This window comes from Hemibagrus wyckioides, linkage group LG03 (genome assembly GCF_019097595.1).
Source record: "Hemibagrus wyckioides isolate EC202008001 linkage group LG03, SWU_Hwy_1.0, whole genome shotgun sequence".
Taxonomy (NCBI): Eukaryota; Metazoa; Chordata; class Actinopteri; order Siluriformes; family Bagridae; genus Hemibagrus; species Hemibagrus wyckioides.
This window is the reverse complement of record NC_080712.1, coordinates 5,033,229-5,045,348: the sequence shown is the minus strand read 5'-3', so window position 1 is coordinate 5,045,348 and position 12,120 is coordinate 5,033,229. Positions and strand designations below refer to the sequence as shown.

The following is a 12,120-nucleotide window of genomic DNA, read 5'->3' as shown; positions in this document are numbered from 1 at the left end:
TATCATTATACTTATTATTATTATTAGTAGTAGTAGTAGTAGATGTATCATTATACTTATTATTATTATTAGTAGTAGTAGTAGTAGTAGTAGATGTATCATTATACTTATTATTATTATTAGTAGTAGTAGATGTATCATTATACTTATTATTATTAGTAGTAGTAGTAGTAGTAGATGTATCATTATACTTATTATTATTAGTAGTAGTAGTAGTAGTAGATGTATCATTATACTTATTATTATTAGTAGTAGTAGTAGTAGTAGATGTATCATTATACTTATTATTATTAGTAGTAGTAGTAGTAGTAGATGTATCATTATACTTATTATTATTAGTAGTAGTAGTAGTAGTAGATGTATCATTATACTTATTATTATTAGTAGTAGTAGTAGTAGTAGATGTATCATTATACTTATTATTATTAGTAGTAGTAGTAGTAGATGTATCATTATACTTATTATTATTAGTAGTAGTAGTAGTAGATGTATCATTATACTTATTATTATTATTAGTAGTAGTAGTAGTAGATGTATCATTATACTTATTATTATTATTAGTAGTAGTAGTAGTAGATGTATCATTATACTTATTATTATTATTATTAGTAGTAGTAGTAGATGTATCATTATACTTATTATTATTAGTAGTAGTAGTAGTAGATGTATCATTATACTTATTATTATTATTAGTAGTAGTAGTAGTAGATGTATCATTATACTTATTATTATTAGTAGTAGTAGTAGTAGATGTATCATTATACTTATTATTATTAGTAGTAGTAGTAGTAGATGTATCATTATACTTATTATTATTATTAGTAGTAGTAGTAGTAGATGTATCATTATACTTATTATTATTAGTAGTAGTAGTAGTAGATGTATCATTATACTTATTATTATTAGTAGTAGTAGTAGTAGATGTATCATTATACTTATTATTATTATTAGTAGTAGTAGTAGTAGTAGTAGATGTATCATTATACTTATTATTATTAGTAGTAGTAGTAGTAGTAGATGTATCATTATACTTATTATTATTATTAGTAGTAGTAGTAGATGTATCATTATACTTATTATTATTAGTAGTAGTAGTAGTAGTAGTAGTAGATGTATCATTATACTTATTATTATTAGTAGTAGTAGTAGTAGTAGATGTATCATTATACTTATTATTATTATTATTAGTAGTAGTAGTAGATGTATCATTATACTTATTATTATTATTAGTAGTAGTAGTAGTAGTAGATGTATCATTATACTTATTATTATTATTAGTAGTAGTAGTAGTAGTAGATGTATCATTATACTTATTATTATTATTAGTAGTAGTAGTAGTAGATGTATCATTATACTTATTATTATTATTAGTAGTAGTAGTAGTAGATGTATCATTATACTTATTATTATTATTAGTAGTAGTAGTAGTAGATGTATCATTATACTTATTATTATTAGTAGTAGTAGTAGTAGATGTATCATTATACTTATTATTATTATTAGTAGTAGTAGTAGTAGATGTATCATTATACTTATTATTATTATTAGTAGTAGTAGTAGTAGATGTATCATTATACTTATTATTATTATTAGTAGTAGTAGTAGTAGATGTATCAATATACTTATTATTATTATTAGTAGTAGTAGTAGTAGATGTATCATTATACTTATTATTATTATTAGTAGTAGTAGTAGTAGATGTATCATTATACTTATTATTATTAGTAGTAGTAGTAGTAGTAGATGTATCATTATACTTATTATTATTATTAGTAGTAGTAGTAGTAGATGTATCATTATACTTATTATTATTAGTAGTAGTAGTAGTAGTAGATGTATCATTATACTTATTATTATTAGTAGTAGTAGTAGTAGTAGATGTATCATTATACTTATTATTATTATTAGTAGTAGTAGTAGATGTATCATTATACTTATTATTATTAGTAGTAGTAGTAGTAGTAGATGTATCATTATACTTATTATTATTATTAGTAGTAGTAGTAGTAGATGTATCATTATACTTATTATTATTATTAGTAGTAGTAGTAGTAGATGTATCATTATACTTATTATTATTATTAGTAGTAGTAGTAGTAGATGTATCATTATACTTATTATTATTAGTAGTAGTAGTAGTAGTAGATGTATCATTATACTTATTATTATTATTAGTAGTAGTAGTAGTAGATGTATCATTATACTTATTATTATTAGTAGTAGTAGTAGTAGTAGTAGTAGTAGATGTATCATTATACTTATTATTATTAGTAGTAGTAGTAGTAGATGTATCATTATACTTATTATTATTATTAGTAGTAGTAGTAGTAGATGTATCATTATACTTATTATTATTAGTAGTAGTAGTAGTAGATGTATCATTATACTTATTATTATTAGTAGTAGTAGTAGTAGATGTATCATTATACTTATTATTATTATTATTAGTAGTAGTAGTAGTAGTAGTAGATGTATCATTATACTTATTATTATTATTATTAGTAGTAGTAGTAGTAGATGTATCATTATACTTATTATTATTATTATTAGTAGTAGTAGTAGTAGTAGATGTATCATTATACTTATTATTATTAGTAGTAGTAGTAGTAGTAGATGTATCATTATACTTATTATTATTATTAGTAGTAGTAGTAGATGTATCATTATACTTATTATTATTATTAGTAGTAGTAGTAGTAGTAGATGTATCATTATACTTATTATTATTAGTAGTAGTAGTAGTAGTAGATGTATCATTATACTTATTATTATTATTAGTAGTAGTAGTAGATGTATCATTATACTTATTATTATTAGTAGTAGTAGTAGTAGTAGATGTATCATTATACTTATTATTATTATTAGTAGTAGTAGTAGTAGATGTATCATTATACTTATTATTATTAGTAGTAGTAGTAGTAGTAGTAGATGTATCATTATACTTATTATTATTATTATTAGTAGTAGTAGTAGTAGATGTATCATTATACTTATTATTATTATTATTAGTAGTAGTAGTAGTAGTAGATGTATCATTATACTTATTATTATTAGTAGTAGTAGTAGTAGTAGATGTATCATTATACTTATTATTATTAGTAGTAGTAGTAGTAGATGTATCATTATACTTATTATTATTAGTAGTAGTAGTAGTAGATGTATCATTATACTTATTATTATTATTAGTAGTAGTAGTAGTAGTAGATGTATCATTATACTTATTATTATTAGTAGTAGTAGTAGTAGATGTATCATTATACTTATTATTATTATTATTAGTAGTAGTAGTAGTAGATGTATCATTATACTTATTATTATTAGTAGTAGTAGTAGTAGTAGATGTATCATTATACTTATTATTATTAGTAGTAGTAGTAGTAGATGTATCATTATACTTATTATTATTATTATTAGTAGTAGTAGTAGTAGATGTATCATTATACTTATTATTAGTAGTAGTAGTAGTAGTAGTAGATGTATCATTATACTTATTATTATTAGTAGTAGTAGTAGTAGATGTATCATTATACTTATTATTAGTAGTAGTAGTAGTAGTAGTAGTAGTAGATGTATCATTATACTTATTATTATTATTAGTAGTAGTAGTAGTAGATGTATCATTATACTTATTATTATTAGTAGTAGTAGTAGTAGTAGATGTATCATTATACTTATTATTATTATTATTAGTAGTAGTAGTAGTAGATGTATCATTATACTTATTATTATTATTATTATTAGTAGTAGTAGTAGTAGTAGTAGTTTTCACATTCACATTCACAAGTATTCACATTGACTACATTTGCATATTTACCCTCACTAAGTATAATCCCATTCTTATTCCCTTGTCCAGGATTTAATGTCACACTGAAGTATGTGTGTGCTTTACAGTGTGCTTTTACCGCACAGCTAAATGTCAAGCACGGTGTAGACACAGTAATCACTCACAAAGCCTAATTACTGTTAATTGATCTAAAGAAATATCACTCGCTCCAGACATCGGAGATCTATTTCAGATTGCACATTAGTCCTCATAGACTTCAACTCCAGCCAGGCTCCAAATAAACACGCACACACACACACACACACACACACAGACATACACGCTAAATTGCTTCATCTCTCCAATTCGACCTGATGCCGTCCACCCACACGGTGAGATGAGGCTGTGGAGTCCATTTTGCTCTGCTTTCTTTTATTTTTTTTTTCTTCTCTACTCGTTCTTAATTGGAAATTTTCTCCCCGCTCTCCTTTTGAGACTGCAACAGAGTAAACATCTTGAGTATTCAGATCAACACCGCTTAAGAGCCATGTCTGAAATGGCGAGATGAAAAAAAATAAAATAAAATCAGCGGATTCAGCCCGAGGAAGCACGAGTGTTTTTTATTTTTTTTCCTTTTTGTAAAGCCAGAGAAAAGACCAAAGACAGTCGAAAAATCAATAGAGGCGTACGTACTGATGTGAGCATGCAGCCTGTTTGGGTTTAAGCTATTCAGGAGAAGCCTTTTTCCTGTCCGTCACACTGAGCATGCGCACATACACATACACACACACACACACACACACATACACACACCAGATAACAAGCCTCCTGTTGATGTAAATCTCTGAGTAAACAAGTTATATTTATGAATCAAACTATACGATTAGCAAGGGCTTCTCATCCGATACCTCGTGCAGTTCTCGCAGTCACTTGATCAAATGCTGGTCCAGCATTCGGATGCGAGACCAACAGAATCTAATGGACATGAAGGACATGAAGGTGCGAGTGTAAATTGCTTCCGTGTCCCTCCACGTCTCAAATACATGTGTCACTGCGTCCGAACACGTGTTCGCATCTCTCCGTATCTCTCACTATCTCTCTCACGCCTGAGCAGTAGCGTTCAGGGAGGGTTTCGGGGTGACAGATCTGGGCCAGCTTATCCGTGGCTGACTCGCTGGAGGCCGGGGGTCTCCGTGTCCCTGCCTCCGTGGACCAAACCCACTTAGAAGCTCTGTAATTGTTTCTAATCGCCAGGCAGCTTCAATTTCTCAGAGCCTCCCCACTGGGGCGAGTCAAGCTAAAGAGGCCAAGCGAGCTAGAAACGGACCGAGACTCCCCAGACATCCAGGCTGTCGTCACACCATCCCTCCATTTTTTTCCTTACCTTCCTACACTGCAGACAAAACGCAAGGGATATAGATGACACATGTGGGGCTGGCTAACATTGCTTCACTTCCTCTCTCTCTCTCTCTCTCTCTCTCACACCTGTCTTTTTTTCATTTTCACTCCTTCAGACCAGATAGCCCAGAACCCCAAGACCATTGTGTGTCCTATGATTGACGTCATCGACCACAACCACTTTGGATATGAAGCTCAAGCTGGAGATGCTATGCGAGGAGCTTTTGACTGGGAGATGTACTACAAACGCATCCCTATCCCTCCCGAGCTCCAGGGACCCGACCTCAGCGACCCTTACGAGTGAGTACGCATACTCTCTTTACTCTAAACCCTGATGGAAGAAAATGACTTTATCGGATGGATGTGGGGATTTCTCTGTCCTTTTTTCAGCTACACCGAATACCTCATTAACAGTGCTGTTAGGTATCTGTCTAGGACTGGATTTAATTTTTAGTGTAGACTCTATTACATGCTGCACAAGGTTTATTTAAATAAAACTAAGAGCTTCACCAATACTGACAGACATTTTTCCTGACCATGTGACGTCACCAATACAGTGGAACCTCGGCATACGCATTTAATTAGTTCTGGAGGTGACTTCTTAAGGTATTTGTACTGCGAAACAAATTTTCCTATAAGAAATAATGTAAATGCAGATAATCCGTTCCAGCCACCCAAAAAATATCACCAATATGACCAATATGAAGCGTATGTAAACTGTATGGCTGCTTACAAAGAACTGACCCAAGCCAAGCATTCCATGTCAAGGCTCCTCACAGGAAGTCGTGCCACCAAGCTTGGGCTAAAAATAGAACAGACCGCCCACGCCACCAATCTGTCCTCAACAAAACCCCTGAAAAATCACCTAGCTTTCGAATGCATGCCGAAGGCAACGTTGGTATCGTGGGTTGACTCTTTCCAAACAGCATCACTGACTGAAAAAAATTCGCAAAATTCGTAAACTCGCTTCGGTTAGCTTTACTTGGCTTTCCACTGACGCAAACAAGTTTTGAACAGCTCCCGGACGTACGCTCAACTTAGCCGGTATTCGGTTCAGTTTATTTGTATGCTGTATTCATATGCCGATGCAAAATTCTTGCAAATTCCTAAGGCAGAAATTCATAACAGAAGGGCATTCATATGCCAAGGTTCCACTGTGCATTTGTTTCAGCTGCTTTGGGCTAATCATCTCCCTTTAATTTCATGCCCTCTCTCTGGCAACCTGCAAGTAAAATTGAGATAAAGAGGAGGCGGAGCGTAGGTCATCATCACTTCATACACTATATTGCCAAAAGTATTCGCTCACCCATCCAAATAATCCGAATCAGGTGTTCCAATCACTTCCATGGCCACAGGTGTATAAAATCAAGCACCTAGGCATGCAGACTGTTTTTACAAACATTTGTGAAAGAATGGGTCGCTCTCAGGAGCTCAGTGAATTCCAGCGTGGAACTGTGATAGGATGCCACCTGTGCAACAAATCCAGTCGTGAATTTTCCTCACTCCTAAATATTCCACAGTCAACTGTCAGCTGTATTATAAGAACGTGGAAGTGTTTGGGAACGACAGCAACTCAGCCACGAAGTGGTAGGCCACGTAAACTGACGGAGCGGGGTCAGCGGATGCTGAGGCGCATAGTGCGAAGAGGTCGCCAACTTTCTGCAGAGTCAATCGCTACAGACCTCCAAACTTCATGTGGCCTTCAGATTAGCTCAAGAACAGTGCGCAGAGAGCTTCATGGAATGGGTTTCCATGGCCGAGCAGCTGCATCCAAGCCATACATCACCAAGTGCAATGCAAAGCGTCGGATGCAGTGGTGTAAAGCACGCCGCCACTGGACTCTAGAGCAGTGGAGACGCGTTCTCTGGAGTGACGAATCGCGCTTCTCCATCTGGCAATCTGATGGACGAGTCTGGGTTTGGCGGTTCCCAGGAGAACGGTACTTGTCTGACTGCATTGTGCCAAGTGTAAAGTTTGGTGGAGGGGGGATTATGGTGTGGGGTTGTTTTTCAGGAGCTGGGCTTGGCCTCTTAGTTCCAGTGAAAGGAACTCTGAATGCTTCAGCATACCAAGACATTTTGGACAATTCCATGCTCCCAACTTTGTGGGAACAGTTTGGAGCTGGCCCCTTCCTCTTCCAACATGACTGTGCACCAGTGCACAAAGCAAGGTCCATAAAGACATGGATGACAGAGTCTGGTGTGGATGAACTTGACTGGCCTGCACAGAGTCCTGACCTCAACCCGATAGAACACCTTTGGGATGAATTAGAGCGGAGACTGAGAGCCAGGCCTTTTCGTCCAACATCAGTGTGTGACCTCACAAATGCGCTTCTGGAAGAATGGTCAAAAATTCCCATAAACACACTCCTAAACCTTGTGGACAGCCTTCCCAGAAGAGTTGAAGCTGTTATAGCTGCAAAGGGTGGACCGACGTCATATTGAACCCTATGGATTAGGAATGGGATGTCACTTAAGTTCATATGCGAGTCAAGGCAGGTGAGCGAATACTTTTGGCAATATAGTGTATATTGCACGTCACATCTGGTCTTTTGATTGCCATACAGAGTTTGATCTGATTAGACAATGTGAAGATGTCAGTGAGAGCGATGGACAGACATGAAGCATACAAAGAAAGAAAAGTTGCTTGCGTGGTTCCATACATGGTATTTAGTGTATTTGATCATCTACAGAGTGAACACACTTTAAATTACTCATTTGTTTCTATTTTGGGAAACAGAGTTAAACCTGTTTGTTAATAAGATATTAGGAATAAATATAGGAGCAGGGGGGATTAGTCAAACTGTCAAACTGAGTCACACACACACACATTTCTATTTTAGAGTCTTAGATATGAGGTAACACTCACACAAAACATTCGACTTCCATTTGCCTTAATTACATCCAGAAAATAATCATCGCATTCAGATGTAATTGTCAGCATTCAGTCACGTTGGAGCTAAATAAGGAATCTGACGTCTCTGTAGTACCTGTTAGGCTCAGGACTGCTAATTTGTTCCACTTGGAGAAATCTGAAATATCTTCCTGAAATACAGATCTTCCTAAATTCCAGCATTTGGCTGTCAGACCATTGATTCATTTTCTCTAACATCAGCTCTGACAGAAGCACATCTGCAAATCACAGGTTTGTATTCATGCACTCGTTCTAAGCGTTGTGGGTTCTGTAGTAACCGCTCATTCACAGAGACTCGTACAGCGAGCACTCCATGCACACGTCGACACGGGGAACTTTCCTGTGAGGAAACATTAGGTTAGTATTGTTTAGGGAAGGAGTCAGGACTTTCAGACGTAACGAGGTGAAGCTGCTGTTATGTGTAAGAGAGTCAAAAATAGGGTTAAAAATATACGATTTATCTGTTAATGAATGCATTTAAAATTTGTTTTAGGAAAATTATAAAAGGGCATAGTCAATTATTATATTATAACGGCAAACCCTGCCCTTTATTAATTAATCAGTCTATTTGGACAATAAGCAATAGTGGACTATTTGGACAATAGTTGTTTCTGAAGCAGGGTGTTGTACACGATTATCATGGGATATGATGAAAGAGGAAAACACACAGATTTTACACAAACCAGAAAACTCTGCAGCTTTTAGCTCACTCAGCTCTTCACTTCTGTTTACCTCACACACCTTCACATCACTGCATGAGAGAGAGAGAGAGAGAGAGAGACAGGCAGACAGTAAGAAAGAGAGACAAACAGAGAGAGACAAAGATAGACAGAGAGAGAGCAGAGATAGGCAGACAGACAGAGAAAGACAGACAGAGAGAGAGAGATACAAACAGATAGACAGACAGACAGACAGAGAGAGAGAGACAGATAGACAGACAGACTGAGAGAGTGACACAGAGAGAGAAGAACAGACAGAGGGACAGAGAGAGAGAGAGAGAACGACAGACAGAGAGAGAGAGAAAAGAGAGAGAGAGAGAAAGACAGACAGACAGAGAGAGATAAGAGAAAGAGAGAGAGAGAGAGAGAATGACAGACAGAGAGAGAGACAAAAGAGGACGAAAGAACGACAGACAAAGAGAAAGAAAAGAGAGGGAGAGAGAGAGATAAAGATCTGTTTTTTAGGGTTTAAATCAGTGAGCTGAAAAAACTAAACTCTAGACTATTAAACTAGTTCTTATTTAATCACATGCTGAATGACAGTGCTGTATATATGTACCCTATACCATACTGTATAACACCATACTGTATAACACCATACTATAAAGATCATCTGTTTATAACAACAAATATAAAACTCTATAAAGGCCTTATGTCACTCAACTTCTTATATATCCAAAAATTCACTTCATCTTTGGACTGACCAATGATTTATTTATTTATTTATTTATTTATTTATTTATTTATTTATTTATTTTAAATGTTGCGTTGTGCAACACAATCACTGTCCTTTTATAAATAAATAAATAAATAAATAAATAAATAAGTAAGTAAGTAAGTAAGTAAGTAAGTAAGTAAGTAATGTAATGTATAATTATGTGCGGTTTTTTTGTGCATAAAAATGTCAAGTGTGTCATTGATTTGCTCGCCTTTCTGGCTGCTGCAGATGTTGCGAGACTCCGTAGTGGTCGATAATTAGATCTGGATCAAGCACTATTACAGGCCCAATGAGGCAGGACTCACACTGCCCCGTGCTCACAGGAGAGCAGTTCATCACAGAGACGCCACATTGGGCTTGGGTTAAAAATACTCCTGTGATCTTTAGAAACATTTCTGTCATAAGATTGTAATTCAGAGACGGAGAGAGGGAAAGGGGGATTACATCAGAACTGTACACACACCACAGTGACCCACATGAAGACTTGGACTAAGAAATAAAAACATCTCTTTTCCAACGGCTGGATTTTTTCTGGAAACGCCCATGATATATCGAACACGGTTAAGCCTTTCATGCATACGTTATCTAAACTGTATACTAATTCACTTTTTACGTTTATTTTTAAGTGGATTGTCTGTGTGAAGCCAAAAAATAAATAAATAAATAAAAATAAAAAAAATTATAATAATAATAAATTATTATATATATTTTATAATAATAATAATAATGAATATAATATAATTAAGAATATTATAAAATATTTAATTATATATTTTTTTTATTTACTAATATTCTTGACAAGACAATATTAATGCAGATTAGGGATTTTGAACGATGCAGCTGATTTTAATGGTCAAGTTTAATTTTCTTTTTTTTTTAATGTCATTTTATTTCCTGTGTAGAGAGTTTGTAGAGATCTGCCAAATACTCCAGACAGCAACAGATTTTTCAGACCCTGGAGTGTTTCGCATCTTATATTTTACTAAAAACAGCTGACTGAATGAAAGCGTTAAATAAATGTAAAATAAATCTCAAACCAGTCACAGCTGCTCGAAAAATTCAACAGATTGTAGCCTGTAGCTGTGATACAAGTCAAGTTGAGGCCATGTTTTTATATTAGGCCTATATTAATATTTTCTCCCTTTAAAAAAAATAAAATGAATAAAATATCTGTAGTCACGAGCTACTGTGGCAGTACAAGTATATTTTATAATAATTATTATGATATAATATATATTTTCTAACTTTAAAAATAAATAAATAAATAAAAAATCTGTAGTCACGAGCTACTGCGGCAGTACAAGTATATTTTATAATAATTATTATGATATAATATATATTTTCTAACTTTAAAAATAAATAAATAAATAAATAAAAAATCTTTAGTCACGAGCGACTGCGGCAGTACAAGTATATTTTATAATAATTATTATGATATAATATATATTTTCTAACTTTAAAAATAAATAAATAAATACAAAATCTGTAGTCACGAGCGACTGCGGCAGTACAAGTATATTTTATAGTAATTATTACGATATAATATATATTTTCTAACTTTAAAAATAAATAAATAAATAAAAAATCTGTGGTCATGAAGTGTTGAGGCAAAACAGTTTTTAATGATTATTAAAAATAATTCATAATAATTACAAACTGATATTTTAATATCTCTATTTGTTCATATAAGTACAAACACATGTACAGTATGCTTTTATTCAGATATTGCTTTCGTATTTTAGCGTAAAATGATATTAGATTATATAAGAATATTTATATAACATTTACATACTTGAAAGCAATAATATTAAATATAATAATGATATGAATAAAGAGATTGGTGATTCTAAATTGCCCATAGGAATGAGTGTGAGTGTGTGTGGTTGTCTGTCTATATGTGGCCCTGCGATGGACTGGTGACCTGTCCAGGGTGTACCCCTGCCTTTCGCCCTGTGTGCGCTGGGATAAGCTCCAGCAGATCCCCGTGACCCTAATTAGGAATAAAGCAGGTATAGACAACGGATGGAGGGATATGAATAAAGATAAATAAATAGTGTAGTATTCGGTGACGTATTAGCTTTCAGAAATGTTTGAGATAAACCTGGTCATCGAGCGCTTTTTAATAAGATCTGACTCGATCGCAGTGACGCTCGAATCTTCCACAGACGCCGTCAGGTATTTTATTACGACACGAGCGTCACAAACACCTCCAGCTCCCTTCTCCTTTCATCCGATGACACTTCTCAAAGGAGAAAATAACTCCCATGTCTGATCATGTCAGGTGTCACATTTGTTTGAATTCATTTTTTTTCTCTCCTTCTTTGTTGTGCCAGCCACGCCAGCCACGCATTAGTTTTATTTTTCCCTCTAGACCGAGCTCGGTATCACGGCGCCTGCATCAGGTCAGGCTTTTGATCATGCCGGGGAAAAGGAGCTGCTGTTTCAGCCTCATTAAAAACACACCGAGCAGTGCAAATGGAAGACGCACAAAATGTCAGAGAGGTGTGTGGGCTCTGGTTAAGAGAGTCTGCAGAGCACTGATAGAATTCACAGCAGGATGTGAGGAGCCTTTCCCGGCTCTGCGTACTGTTTCATGTCACTGTTGCATC

General features: G+C 34.2%; 1 protein-coding gene across 2 annotated transcripts in view; it reads left to right on the top strand.

Moving 5' to 3' along the window:
* LOC131345546 (polypeptide N-acetylgalactosaminyltransferase-like 6) overlaps positions 1-12,120 on the top strand; it is a 255,043-nt gene that overhangs the window by 178,354 nt on the left and 64,569 nt on the right. For both annotated transcript variants that reach the window (XM_058378475.1, XM_058378468.1), the window contains one exon: positions 5,278-5,461. In XM_058378475.1, coding sequence (XP_058234458.1) covers positions 5,278-5,461 — 184 coding nt within the window. The remainder of the gene's footprint in view (positions 1-5,277; positions 5,462-12,120) is intronic.